Raw genomic sequence first — 15,025 nt, 5'->3', positions numbered from 1 at the left:
GCTACACCAGGCCACCTCTCCTGGCTGGCAAATCCTTAAGCCCTGCAGAAGTGAACATCTTGGGAGGTGGGCAGGGGTGTCTACGTGCCCTGCCCCACCCCTTCATTTCCATCTCTAGCAGCAGGAAGCACCTGTTCACTTTTTCTTCTCATTAACTCTGGGGTACTGTGTGCTTGCCATCCTTCTTACAACTCGTACAGTGCTTGCTTGCTGAATTTTCTAGGGTGCAGGGTTGCTTTGTTAGGGTGGCCCTGGTAACATGCTTCATTGTTGGCAGTGGGAGGGGGCACTTATTGGAAAGATGTGTGGAGCAGCATGGAGCCAACCCCGGTATCTGGCTTCCTGATTGCCATTTCTCAGGATCTGGGACGCTTGTTCTGAAAGTATTTGACCACTGGGGTCTGTGGTTCTCTCTGACCCACCTGGAGCGCTTAGGGTGTATGGATTTGGTTGAGCCCATGTTGACTGGGTGTTGACTGCTGATTAGACTGTTCTGTTTTCTCCCCTGCACCCCCATCTTAGCCCACTTCTCTGTTTCTGGGAGCATCCTGGCCCTGCCTTTTAGGAGCTTTCTTTCCCACATTCACAGCCTATTTAGGTTTTCCATTTCTTCACAGGATGAGGACATGAAGAGAAAATTTAACAACTTGCTTTCTGAAGAAGATAAGTTGATGGCTGTGACCCAGGTCCCTGCCCAGGTATTCTGGATGATGGTCATTAAATGTAGGCTAAGTTTAAGGAGCCCATGAGTGGAGGAGGAAGAGCTTGAATAGTCTTTTCAGCTCCAATTGCTTAACATTTTTTTGTAAGGAGTAATGTCGTAGATACTTTGTTTCAGCTTGATCTGCTCTGATACATTTAGAAGATTTAATAATGAAGAATATGTTTTATGAATTAGAGAAGCACAGGTGAGGGTCATTATTCAAAAGTCTCCTGTAAGGCAAGATTGTGTGCGTGCTCAGTTGCTAAGTCTCGTCTGACTCTTTGTGACCCTATGAACTGTAGCCCACCAGACTCCTCTGCCCATGGGATATTTTCAGCAAGAATACTGGAGTGGGTTGCCATTTCCTCCTCCAGTTGATGGTCCTGACCCAGGGATCCAACCAGCGTTTCCTGTATTGCTGGTGGATTCTTTACCACTGAGCCACATTGGAAGACTGTATTAGAGGCTCAGATTTAAATTTGTTGAAAATTTAAAAATTTGGGGGAGTGATTGATAACTTATTGACTATAGTCTTATTCCTCTGAAGTTCTTTGTATATATGTTAATATCTGTTCATTTCTGTCCAGCCTTCTTTCGGTAACATTCATTTTCCCGTCGGTCCCTGACAATTCTGTAAATGGGAAAACACACGAAAAGGTCAGGAGAAGACAACCAAGAGGAGGCTGGTTATGCTGCTTGTTTCCTTGTTTTCTTTTTTTCACTGCACCACATGGCATATAGGATCTTAGTTCTCCAACCAGGGATTGAACCTGTGCCCTCTGCAGTGGAAGCACGGATGCTTAACCACTGGACCAGCAGGGGAAGTCCCTGCAGCTTACTTTCAATACGCATCGTTGAGTGGTTGGAGGCCCCAAGGGAGAGAGATGTCAGTCCAATAAACGTGTGTGAGTTGGGGAGGGGTGTGGTAGGGGTTCAGAGCCAATGAGGACAATCAGTATTCTTGGTCCTAGAAGGTTCACATGAAGTTCTTCAAGATTACTGGAAGCATATTGGGAAACTGATAATTGTGACAAAGCCAGAGGTTTTCTTTGAACATCTCTCCCCTTTCCTTTACTTGCAGCCTTCCACAAGTCGAAAGCGGCTTCTTGAAGGGGAAGCAGAGAGTGCCGACCCCACGAAGCGCCTGGCTGTGTGCGCGGCTGTCTCGTGAACACTGGTGGACCACGAAAGAAGCGTACCTTCTTGAACCCCTCTGCTGCCATTTTCTTTAAATATGTTTTGTATAGTTTGTATTTCATTATGGGACGGCTGCTTTTCCACAACCATTGACACACAATTCAAAATGTGATGGAACCTGGGCTTTGTGCTTCTGCGTGTTGATCAGCTCTTAGCTACATGCCTTTAGTGTGTATCTGATACGTGTACTTCTGGTGCTTCTACTTTGGCTGTAACTAGACATGTTTCTGAGGATACGTCCCTGGGTGAGCTGCGTACAAATTCTAAAGACCCCTTAGAAAGGTGCAGGGGGAGGGGCACAGCAAGTCAGGGTGGGGTTTGTTGAAAGTGGCTGGTTGCCAGTCTTTACCAGACAGTTGGTACTTTGGTGCACATACCATGGCCCACTTTTGTGTTTTTTATTTTAATTTTTTAAATTCAATTTTTATTTTTTTGGCTGCACAGCTTTCAGGATCTTAGTTCCCCAAACAGGGATCAAACCTGTGCCCCCTGCAGTTGAATCATGACGTCCTAACCTCTGGACCACCAGGGAATTCCCCCACGGTTAGAGTCCCATTCTTACCCTCATGGTCCCTAAAACCACAGACCCAGATAAGTTGTGAAAATCAAAAACTTCCTGATTATAGGAAAAAGACCAGAAACATTGACTGTTTGAAATGTAAATAAGGCATGTGGACTTGTCATGTTGACCCAATGATGACCAAGAAGACCCTATGTAAAGTGCCTGCCTTGGTTGGTCTTGTCTAGTGATTCAGTGTGCTAGGTCCTCTGATTACCATCATGTTATAAGTGGGGAACCCAGACTGAAGAAGTGAGGTGACTTACTCAATGTCACACAGCTAGGAAGTGGCAGAGCTGGGACCCAGCCCAGGGCTTCCTGACTCAAATTCATGTTCCCTATCTCCTCTGTCCCTTATTTGATGAGACTCAGGGATGTAGACTCACAGACAAAACTCATGTGAGACTGATGTCTAAATCTTGAATACTGGTATGTTCAATCATGATGGGTGGATACAACCCCATAATCTGTGGAAGTTGGGACATCTTGGGGACAAGGAACAGAGGCCCATTCAAATTACTTCACGGAAAAGATTTGTTTTGCCCTTACAGAGGGCTGGGCCTGGGAGGCCATCAGGAGCCCGGGCAGTTCTAATGGCTGGCTCCTCTTGTCTCCTTCCGATGCACTGAATTTGCTTCTCTGGTCACTTTGGCTGATTGATGCTAGGCCACATTGTAGCCTGCTGACCATGCCATAAGTTGAGTGCCTTGGTTTGGATGCTACTGCTGAGCCAGCCAGGGGAGGGTCAGGGGCACACAGCTGTTGCCCCAGGCAGTGAGGGTGGTGGTTGGCAATGGAAATTAAAAGGGTGTGTAGGCATTCTGAGGCTTGGCTGGCCTGTTGCTGAGGGCTAGATGGGGATTTAGGTGGTTTGCATATTTAAAGGAATGAGGCAGAGATTGCCAAGTTAGATGGGTTTCAGCTCATTTGAATACTTAATGTGAAGGCTGTGGTTTCTTAGGGCATCTTTCCCTCTGGGGTAGTCAACCAGCCCTTCTCTATTTTCAGTGCACTCTCTGATTACACCTACCATGGGTAACGGCCTCCAAAGATGTTCTTATCCTAATCCCCAGAATTTATGAATATGTTCCTTTTTCATGGCAAAAGAGATTTTGCAGGTGTGATTAAGTGAAGGATCTTGAGATGGGAAGGTTATCCTGTTTTATCAAAGTGGGCCTGTGTCATCACAGTGTTCCTTTTAAGAGGGACACAGGGGGAGTCAAGGGTCAGAAGAGAGGGAGTGGTATTCTTTGAAACAGAGGAAGAGGCCACAAGCCATGGGCTACAGGCAGTCGCTAGCAGCTGACCAAAAGCAAAGAAGTGGATTCTCTCCTCACAGCCCCCCTGAAGGAACCACTGCTTTTACTTTACACCTTGACTTTAGTCACATGAAACTGATTTTAGACTTCTGACCTCCAGACTTAACAGAATAAATGTGTATTGTTTTAAGCCACCCAGATTGTGGTAATTTGTTACAGCAGCCAGAGGAAACATATACTCATTAATGAGACATCAACTGCTGATCTGGGGATACCAAGCATCCACTTCCACTTCTTAACCTCATACTCCACTTTTCTTTAGGGGGGAATTCTTTCCCCCTATCCCATGAGTTCATAGCGGGAAGGCGAGATGGTACCTAAGAAGCCAAAGGGGTCCCTAGAGGCCTCTCCCCTGGTAGAGCTCCTCCCACTGACTACCCAGCTGGAGATGGGCACAGGACTAAAACATTAGGAAATGGAGCTAGGATGGCAACATTAGTAGGAGCAATTAGAAGGGGTAGGGGGGGGTCCCTTTTTCCACCTGCCCCACCCACCCGTGTCCTGGCAGGGCTGACCCCACTCCCTTCCTAGAGGGGCTCCATATGATCCATTCTGGCCAGTCTTGCTGTGATAGGCTCAGGCAGATGCATGTGACCCAAAGGGGCCCTAAAGAAAGAAAACCCAAGCCTTTGGCTGGAACTACTGGGAAACAGTTCCTGCTGTGAATATGTAAAGTCACATTCATAAATCATAAGTTAGGACGAGAACACCTTTGGAGGCCATTATTCACCCTACCATGGTAGAGGTGTGAGCTGGGAGGTGCCTGGGACACTGGGGAGAACTGCATGAGAATGAAGTCATCACAGACAGAAGCAGAGCTGAGATGTGGAATGACTGAGCTTATTGTTTGAGTACGTGGATCCAACTATCCCTTCAGTGAGGTACCAACAAGGACTTTGATTTGTTCCCTTAGTTGATTTACTTCAGGTTGAGTTTTTTTAAATTAAAAAACAAATTAATTTTTTTCATTGTTTGGTCACTTGTGTCTGGAAGAGGCCAGACTAATAAATTCAACCATTTGCAAACTCTAAGAGACCCTTGGACACTCTTCTTTTTAAGTAGAGAAAACTAAACAACTGCTGTTGTTTTTGTGCCAACTTCAGGGTTTTGGGAGAGGTTTGGGGCAAAGGATGGAAAGTGAAGATGTGGGAACTAAGAGTCCCTCCAGCCTCAAGGTTGAGAGAACCCCCTCCCAGCTAATTATACCACAGGGTTTGGGAGCAGAGCCCCCTTCATTAAACTTTTAGGAGTCTTGGAAGGACAGGGCTGGAATTATACCACTGAAACTTGGAGAGCTTGCTCTGTGCCAGGCATGGTGCTCAGACACGTGTGCTTCCTCAGAAAGCTCACTTCAGCCCTGTGAGGCGTTACTGCCCCTCCTCGCTTTACGGGTTTAGAGATTTCCCAGTTGGCAAGAAGTGGAGGCAAGACTTGAACGGAAATTTCCCTTTTCAAGAGACCTTGATTTTTGATCATAAAATTACTTAAGAGGTTTTTGTCACCAGTTTACCACTTGATAAAAGTACTAGGCGCGGTATTGATATTTTATCTGGATTTCTTCAAGTCCTCTGACTTGCCTTAGTTGTTAAACCTTCCCCATTAAGGAAAAACAGGCTTCTGGAGACCTGACCTTAATCAGGTAAAGGTTAGTGGAGATGCGGGACTCGAACTCAAGTTTCTCCGTTGAGTGTGGCTTTTCCAGAGGCACAGACATCCAATTGTGCCGCTTAAGTTCACGCACGTGCTCACAGACCACCGCGATGGGGATCTCGATCACCTTAGCGGTGTCCTTCACCTCACACTTCTTGGGGGTAATTCCCTCTTGGGGTAGACCACCGCTTCAAGTCCAAGCAGGTGAAGCTTTTAAAAGGGGTAATGCTACGAGGGGCCTGGTCTGGCGTCGTCCGCAGTGCGGCAGGCGGCTGCGCCCAGCTCAGAACAGCGAGCGCTTGGGCCTGGCCGGACGGGTGCGGAGGGGGTGGGCGCGAAGCTGGGAAGAGCGGGGCCGGGACCGGAGGGCGTCAGGCTTCGGGGGGCGGGGGCGCGGCGAGTGCGCGCGTGCGCGGTCGGGGGCACGCGCGGAGGCGCGCGGGGAGCGTGCGCGGCGCGTGCGCGGCGGGGGGTAGTGTGAGACGCCGCGGCGACGCGCGGCACGGCGGGAACATGGCGCGCGGGGCCGGCGCGCGCGCCTAGCTGGCGGGACCGTTAGCTCGAGGCGGACGCGGCCCGTGCCCCGCGGGGATGGAGCAGTCACCGCCGCCCGCGCCTGAGCCCACCCCGGGGTCGACCCCAGCACGGAGTCGTAGACGACGGGAGGCCGAGTCGCCGCCGGCGCCGGCTCCGGTGAGTGCTTGAGGGGCGCGGGCCGGGAGACTTTCTTTGTGAAACTCCGTCGGTGCGAGCCGGGCCGGGCCTCTGAGGCTGACGAGCGCCCGCGAGGCGGAACCCGCCGGGCCGTCCGGGTTCGAGCCCTGCCTCGCGTCGCTCGGCGTCGGGACCGGGTCTGTCGCCTGCCCAGCTCAGTTTCCGCGGGGGTGTTTGTGTGTGCGCGCCAGCGGGGAGGGGAGCGGTATACAGTCAGCGCCTAATGCGCGCGGTGCTACTCCTTGCCTCCGGCCCCTCGAGGCGGCGACTGCCCGCGGCCCGGGCCCACGGGAGAGGGAGACCGCAGCCTCTGGGAGACAGGTGTCGGTGCAGCTCCGGGATGCTCAGGTGCAGACAGCCCCAGGTGAATCTGAGGGAGTGAGCTGGCCGTCCTCGGAAGGAAGCAAGTCTGTCAGAGTGTCAGCACAGAGGGTATTTTGGAATGCTTTACATTAATCTCAACTGGTGGTGTGGTTGGGGTATTTATCCGTTTGAGTGCCGGAAGCTGAGTGAAATGGACTGAAACCGAGTGAAATGGAGGTGTGGCTCCCACTGGGTGGGATGGGATGCCCCCGAGCACCCTGCCCCCAGATAGCCAGGGTTTGGGAATAAACTGGAGCGCTTGATGAAAACACGGGCGTCACGACTCACCCCAGGCCCGGGCTCTCCAAGGCAGAGAAGCACATTTGAATTTTTAACAAACTCTTAAGTTACTATGTTCAGAGCTCACCATGGCATCCTGGTATCACTCGCGGTGCTTGGCTCATGGTAGATGGTCAGTAAATATTTGCAGGAAGACTGACTTAGGGAGCTTCCAAAATAGGAGTTCTTGAGGTATTTTCAGGAGCTTTTTGATGTTAAGATCTCTGTCAGATATACTGTATGTGATTTTCCTCAGGTCCCAACTTAACTTTTATGACTGTTTATAAATTCCTTGTTTTCAGTATATTTTAGGCAAAACCAGGGTATATACATTGCTTAGTATAAGCCATCAACTGTGTATACCCTAGCTAGATTGAAGTTAATTTCAGAAACTGAATTCTGAATAAAAAAATGCATATTTTTTTTCTCTTCATCACTTGGGAACGCTAGGCTTACAGGATTTTGTTCTTTTGAGGCAGGTAAATATTTACATTTTCATCAAAGCAAATCTGAATTACTGTTTATTCAGAAAGTTGGCAATTTGCTTAAACCTCTGAGTATTTGTTAATCTTTATGTGATATTTTGAAATTGAGATTTATGTTTAGTTCAGAATCAATGCTGAGTAGAATTGTTTGAAAGTTATTTGATATTTCAGGGGCTGTTTTTTTCATGTGTTTTGAATTTCAGTAGTTGATTTAATTTTAGTAGTTCTTGATGGATGAAATATGAATGTATAGGAAGATAAAATTTTAGGAATTGAGATTGCATCTGAAGAAGAAAAATTGAAAATTAGGTGCTCTTTTTCTCCCACTGTTTCATTTTTGTAGTTCATGCAATGTCTTTTAAGGAATCCCTTCTTTTGCGATATAATTGACATATAATATTAGTTACAGGTGTACAATATAATGGCTTGATTAGTTACATGTGTATAACATGATTTGAAATTTATATATTGCAAAGTGATCACAATAAGTTATATCGTTAAAATTTTTTTCTTGTGATAAGAGGTTTCAAGATCTGCTCTTTTAACAACTGTCAATTATGCAATACAGTGTTATTAACTACAGTCACCGTGCTGTGCATTATGTTCCCATGACTTTTTTTTTAAAGTGTCTTAAAAAAACAACCCAGCTTTTTTGAGAAAGAATTATCTTACAATACATAGTCTTTTGTGACTGGTTTCTTTCCCTTAGCACAGTGTTTTTGAGGTTTATCCGTGTTGCATGTGTATCATTTATTTATTGCTGAGTAATATTGAACAGATATACCACATTTTATCTTTTGATGCATTGATAGACGTGTCCCCCCCCCCACACACATTTTGGTTATAATAAATAATACTGCTATGAACATTTGTATGCAAGTTTCAGTGTGGATGTAGTGTTTTGATTTTTCTTGGGCATACCCCATTTGCTGGATTATATGATAACTCTGTATTAATGTTTTGAAGAGTTGAAAATCTGTTTCCTAAGGCATTGCATCCTTTTGCGTTCCCATCAGCAGTGTATGAGAGTTTTACATTCTTGCCAGTACTTGTTATGATTTGTCTTTTTAACTTAGCCTTCTTAGTCGGTGTTAAGTGGTATCTCATTGCAATTTTGATTTGCATTTCCTTGATGACTTGATGACTAATGATATTGGGTGTATGTGTCTGTGTGTGCACGTGTGCGTGAACTTACTGCCCATTTGTATGTATTTGGAGAAATGTCTGTTCAAATCCTTTGTCCATTTCAGGTGTCCAGTTTTTCATTGGGTTGTCTTTTTATTATTGAATTGCAGGAGTTTTAAAAACTCCTGTTTGTCTTTTTATTATTGAGTTGTAGGAGTTTAAAAAATTTTGGTTACTAAGTCACATATATGATTTGCAAATGTTTTCTCCCATTCTGTAGGTTGTGTTTTCAGTTTTTTGACAATGTCCTTTTTTGCAGAGTTTTGTGATGAAGTCCAAATTATCTGTTTTTGCTTTTGTTGCTCATGCTTTTGTTGCTATATCTAAGAATTCATTGCCAAATTCAAGGAAACCCTATGCTTTCTTCTAAGAGTTTTATGTTTTTAGTCCTTATATTTAGGTTGTCAATCAATTCTAAATTGATTTTTGTGTATGGTGTAAAGCAGTGGCCCAAATTCATTCTTTTGCATATGGTGATCCAGTTGTCTCAGCACTATGTATTGAAAAGACTTCTTGTTCCATTGAATGTTCTTTGTGCCCTTATTGAAAATCAGCTGACTATATGTTGGGTTTTATTTCTGGATTCTCAATTTTATTCTGTTGTCTATCCTTCTGCCAGTACTATACTATTTGGTTACAGTAGATTTGTATTGATAATAAGCTTGTAATAGGTTTTGAAAGTAAGTGTAAGTCTTGTAACTTCATTCTTTTTCAAGACTTTTTTGACTTTTCTGGGTCCCTTGCATATGGATTTTAGGATCAGCTTGTCAATTTCTGCCCAAGAGTGGCTGGAATTTTTATAGATTGTGTTTAATCTGTTCTTTCAATAATGTTTTGTAGTTTTCAGGCCCAGGTCTTAAACTTCTTCCAAAAATTTATGCCTTAGTGTTTATTTTGTTGTAGTAGTTGCTGTTGTACCTGGAATTGTTATCAGCATTTCATTTCACATCATCGTTCGTCACTAGTTCATTGCTAGTGTATAGTAGAAATACAGTTGAGTTTTGGATATATCTTTTTAAATATTTATTTTTAATTGGAGGAAAATTGTTTTACAATGTTGTGTTAGTTTCTGCTGTACAACAACATGAGTCAGCTGTTTCTGCTGTACAGCACTGTGAATTAGCTGTGAGCACACATATGTCCCCTCCCTTTTGAGCTTTTCTCTCACCCCCCTTAGATGTTATCTTTCAACCTCATCATTTAGTGGTAGTCTCTTCAAGTTTTCTGTTTCAGATCTTTCCTCAAAAATGGTAAGGAAAAAAGGTCTTTGAAAGCTCAAGTATGGATGCAGATGTAGGTTCATATCTCCAGATTTTGCCTCTGCTACTTACTAGTTGAGTTTTTGACAAATCTTAACTGTTACTACATCTCAGTGTTCTCATATACATAATGGGACAGTGATATCCACCTCAAAGAATTACTAAATAAGAGAGAATGTAGGTACATATTTAGAACAATGCCTTGTGTGTGGTAGGGATTTGGTACTTGTTGTTTATCTTCTTTTGCTAATTAACAATTTAAAAGCAAGCCCCAAAGCAAACAAAACTGCCAAACCAAAAAAAAAACAAACCCCTCTTTTCCCCCAAAATAAACAAACACAACCCCCCACAAATAAACAAGCCTAAAACACAGACAAGACAAAAAAAAACCCAAAAAACAAAAAACGAAACAACCAAACCACAAAAACCCACAAAGGAAAAACCACAGACAAAAACCTCAAACCTCTTCCTGTCCCCATCACTTTTCTGTGACCCAAGAAATCCCTGTGAGTGCTTGAGGAACAGTGAAGGACAAAGTCTCCCACACCACACAGTTGTATTACAGAAGGCTGCTAAATCTAGGCTGTGTGTATGATACTTGATGGTGTATTTGTATGTATTATTAAAAATAAAAGTGTAACTGAAAGCTGTTTTTATTCCACAGTTCTTATTAATGTGCTGTTCTTTTACTACTTATTTTTCCTAAAATCAGAAGCAGTGCTTTTTCATTAAGTTTGATGGTTACAATTCTTACTTCTTTAGAGTGGTTGCTAATTTAGAAAAACTCTTTTAGAGACAGAGAACCTGATGTTTAAACTTAAATTTAATAGTACTTTTATTTTGAGGTTTCTTTAGTAGCTAGAGTAGATTGCTGTTTTCTGTAGGAGGAAATCAGAAATAACAATATTAAGGCAGATATGGTGCTTGGAACAAATCATGTTCACTGAATGTGTATTCACTATGAACCAAAGAAAATAATTGTTTATATTGTAAGTATTATTTAAACAAAAGCTTATCTTCAAGGTCACAATTAAATTTATAGCCCCCACATCCTCAGACTGATAACTCATAGATATTTCTATAAAAAATTTAATCATAGTGTCTTTATTAAAAAAAACAACTTTAGACTTTCCTAGGGGTCAGTGGCTGAGTCCACACGTCCACTGCAGGGGACACAGGTTCAACCCCTGGTCAGGGAAGATCCTGAATGTGGTGTGGTAAATTAAACCCTTTTATTATTACAAAAACTGTGTGTTTGCATTGTATGAAATTAGAAAATATAAGACAAGCAGAAATACCGCCCTCATAATGTTGCCAATATAGTGATTACTATTAATACTTTAATGCATAACTTTCTGGAACTTTTTCTGTACATTTGTGTTTTTTTTTTGACCGTGTGACTTATGGGATATTGAAATCAGAGACTAGTCCATTTTATTGGAAATCAAAGTAGTACTGGGAGACTGGAGCTTCCCTAGTGGCTCAGATGGTAAAGAATCTGCCCGTAATGTGGGAGACCTGAGTTCAATCCTTGTGTTAGGAAGATCCCTTGGAGGAGGGCATGGCAACTCACTCCAGTATTCTTGCCTGGAGAATCCCCATGGACAGAAGAGCCTGGTGGGCTACAGTCCACAGGGTTGCAAAGAGTCGGACATGACTGAGCGACTGAGCACGCACATGCACACGCACACGGAGATTGAGAAAGCAGTAAGAGTAACTAGAGAGTAGAACGAACACACACACACATACACTCATACCCACACCCCCCCCCCAACACACACACCCCCCGGTAAGAGTAACTAGAGAGTAGAACGAACACACACACACACACTCACACCCACACCCCTCCCCAACACACACCCCCCCCCCCCAACACACACACCCTCCGATAAGAGTAACTAGAGAGTAGAACTGTAAAAGTGGGGAGGCAGGTGGTCTTTAAGGGCTCTAATTGCCCTTACTGCGACCACTACCAAAAACCCGTTAACTTGCAGTATTCTGAAATGTGAGTTGTTGAGATTCTGGTTGACAATTAACAATTCATAATGGGGATGTGGTACTGTGTTGTGGGTAAAGAACAGATTGCTAAGAAATAGCAGGTGGTCTCCATAACGCAGGAAACCTGACTCTGTGTTGTGGTTTTGCAAGAGTAAAAAAAAGTTTAGCTGTGACTGTTACATATGGGAAGGAATCTTACTGTATACAGTTTCCCTTTTTGTGATTATATATATGACATTTCCATGCTATGACTGCATAAGTTTGCCATAGTGGAAGTTAAAAAATTGCCATAGTAGTGTTTCTATTAATGTGGACTTAATTTCAGAAAATGATAGGAAATTTTTAAAATCAGTATTCTTTTCACTTGCAGTAATGCATAAAAAATGTCACTTTGATGAAGTTGGAACTTCCTAAGATGATTATTTCCCTCTGTCATCATAAAAGGAAAATCATAAAACTTGATGCTTATATTTTGCAAAATCATGCATTGGTGTCCATTTTTAGATAATAGACACACAAAAAAATAGTTTTTGAAGATGAGAAGAAGAAAATAAGAATAGGCAGAAGAAAAGACATATTGGAAAAGAATCAACCAAATAAACAGAAAGTAGAAGCAAGCAGAGATGAGAGAAGAGAGTAATTATTAGATTTAAAGGACAATATTCTAAAAATTGTGAAAGTCGCTCAGTTGTGTCCAACTCTTTGCAACCCCATGGATATACAGTCCATGGAATTCTCCAGGCCAGAATACTGGAGTGGGGTAGCTGTTCCCTTCTCCAAGGGACGTTCCCACCCAGGGATCAAACCCAGGTTTCCCACATTGCAGGGGGGTTCTTTACCAGCTAAGCCACCAGGGAAGCCCAAGAGTACTGGAGTGGGTAGCCTATCCCTTCTCCAGTGAATCTTTCCGACCCAGGAATCGAACTAGGATCTCCTGCATTGCAGGCAGATTCTTTACCAGCTGAGCTAAAAGAAAAAAAAAAAATTGATATCCCTGGTGGCTTAGTTGGTAAAGAGTCTGCCTGCAATGTGGGAGACCTGGGTTCAATCCCTGGGTCGGGAAGATCCCCTGGAGAGGGAAATGGCAACCCATTCTTGTATTCTTGCCTGAAGAATTCCATGGATAGAGGAGCCTGGTGGGCTACAGTCCGTGAGGTCACAAAGAGTTGGACATGACTGAGTGACTAACTTTCACTTTTCATTCCAAAAATTACTGGAATCTCTGAGGCTTGCAGGACTTTAGTTCCCAGACCAGGGATTGAACCCATGCCACCTGCAGTGGAGATGGAATCCTAACCACTGGATTGCCAGGGAATTCCCAAGACAGTCTTGAAAAAGAACAAATTTAGAGGTCTCACTCTTCCCAGTTTCAAAATCTGTGAAGTGAGAGTAATCAAGACAGTGTGTTACTAGCATAAGAATAACATAAGTCTATGGAATTGAGAGTCTGGAAGTAAGTGCTCACATGTATGGTCAACTGATTCTCAACAGTAATGTGAAGACCATTCAAAGTGGGCAGAATAGTCTTTTCAGTGAAAGTTGCTGGACAGCAGACAACTGGATATCCACATAAAAAAAGGTTGAATTTGGACCCCTATCTTACACCATACACAAAAATTAACTCAAAATCTATTGAGGACCTAAATGTAAGAGCAAAAACAATGAAATTCTAAAAAAAGCATGGGTCTATAAGTGACAACATTTTAAATGCAAGCATGTTAACCTTTACATATTTATGAGATTATTATGCCAAGTTATAGAGCAGAAGAAGCCATCAACTTTGTAAGACTTACCCTGTGACCTTCGTCTTCTAAGAGCTTGCTGCTGCTGCTAAGTCACTTCAGTCGTGTACGACTCTGTGACCCAAGAGACGGCAGCCCACCAGGCTCCTCTGTCACTGGGATTCTCCAGGCAAGAATACTGGAGTGGGTTGCCATTGCCTTCTGCTCTAAGAGCTTAGTTTCCTGAAATTTTGTTAGTATAGTTTGATACTGAAGAGTATATATTTAATAAGGCTAAGCACTTAGGTTGAAACAGTACTTTTTATTTTGGAGTGAATTTGTTGTTGCTAAGTTGTGCCCAACTCTTTGTGACCCCATGGACTGCAGCTTGTATATCCCAGAGTTTGCTCAAATTCATGTCCATTGAGTTGGTGATGCTTTCCAACCATCTCATCCTCTGTTGGCTCCTTCTCCTCCTGCCTTCAATCTTTCCCAGCATAAGGGTCTTTTCCAATGAGTTGGCTCTTTGCCTTATGTGGCCAAAGTATTGGAGCTTCTATATCAGTCTTTCTAATGAGTATTCAGTGTTGATTTCCTTTAGGATTGACTGGTTTGATTTGGTCATTCTCATTTCCCTCTCAGAAATTTTCGTGTTACTAATATGATTTTGGAATTCAGGCACCTTTATTGGACATTTGACCTTGTGTATAGTTTCTTGTCCTTGGGAAAAATGTTTTATGGGGATTGCACAATTGGCTGAGAGAGTACTAAAAACAGTCACAAATGCTTTTGTTCTGTATGTAATATTTTAGTGTAGAGTGCTGTCTTAAATCTTTTAGATTATGCAGAAATGAGATTTTTGAAAGTTTCCCCATTGTCAAATAATACTCTTGTTAAATTACTTCCTAATCTCTATGAGGATTTATGAGAACTATTTATAAAAATTGTTCTGGAAATTGGTCATAAATTCAAGATATATTTTATAAAAAGTAAAATTTTCATTAGGTGTATTTGGAAGAATCATGTAAATTATAAAATACTGTATGTTGGCAGTGTTCTTGCCATAAAGTATAGGGTCTGTTGATTTCAGATTTTAATCACTAATCTTTAATCACTAATCACTAACATTTTGTGTTTACTGTGTTTTACGTACTGTTCTAAGTCCTTTACATAAGTTAACTCATTTAATTCTCACAACTATCTTTCTTAGGAGATAGTTGTTACCCCTTATTACACAAAAGAAAACTGAGGTACGGCAAGGTTACTATGTAGTATCCTGCTCAAGTTCCACAGTTAGGAAGCTGAGTTGCCCTGGATTCTAAGTTAGTAGTTAGGCTCTGGAGTTTATTTTCTTAACCATTGCACTGGACTGTCTTTGATTTGAATGATCATTAAGCAAATAATAATCCATTGTAACTTTTGCTATGGGATATTAGACTTACTGCTGGACAGTAACATAGGAATGCCCCTGGATATTTTGTAAACATCTAGTTTTTGGGATTTAAGGTTATGTTGACACAGTATTCTGAAATTTGAGTCTTTATAATGATAGAGCAAAAGGATGAGTACTTGAAACTGAGTTTATTCTTTCAT

General features: G+C 42.8%; 2 protein-coding genes across 7 annotated transcripts in view; both read left to right on the top strand.

Annotated features, from left to right (window-relative positions):
* The window catches only part of CHEK2 (checkpoint kinase 2), a 38,516-nt gene extending 33,707 nt beyond the window's left edge, over positions 1-4,809 (top strand). For 3 of the 4 annotated variants that reach the window (XM_015475552.3, XM_059876006.1, XM_059876005.1), the window contains 2 exons: positions 618-698; positions 1,785-4,809. In XM_015475552.3, coding sequence (XP_015331038.2) covers positions 618-698; positions 1,785-1,874 — 171 coding nt within the window. In that variant the 3' untranslated portion in view covers positions 1,875-4,809. 4 annotated transcript variants of the gene reach the window in all.
* A 1,100-nt stretch (positions 4,810-5,909) lies between these two features.
* The window catches only part of TTC28 (tetratricopeptide repeat domain 28), a 579,079-nt gene continuing 569,963 nt past the window's right edge, over positions 5,910-15,025 (top strand). For 2 of the 3 annotated variants that reach the window (XM_024977806.2, XM_024977805.2), the window contains exon 1: positions 5,912-6,121. In XM_024977806.2, the coding sequence (XP_024833574.1) occupies positions 6,020-6,121 (102 nt within the window). In that variant the 5' untranslated portion in view covers positions 5,912-6,019. Of the gene's footprint in view, positions 6,122-15,025 lie in introns of all 3 variants that reach the window. The other variant, XM_059876198.1, reaches the window with a different exon arrangement.

This window comes from Bos taurus, chromosome 17, assembly GCF_002263795.3.
Source record: "Bos taurus isolate L1 Dominette 01449 registration number 42190680 breed Hereford chromosome 17, ARS-UCD2.0, whole genome shotgun sequence".
NCBI lineage: Eukaryota > Metazoa > Chordata > Mammalia > Artiodactyla > Bovidae > Bos > Bos taurus.
The sequence above is the reverse complement of the archived record's forward strand: the minus strand, read 5'-3'. Positions and strand labels throughout refer to the sequence as shown.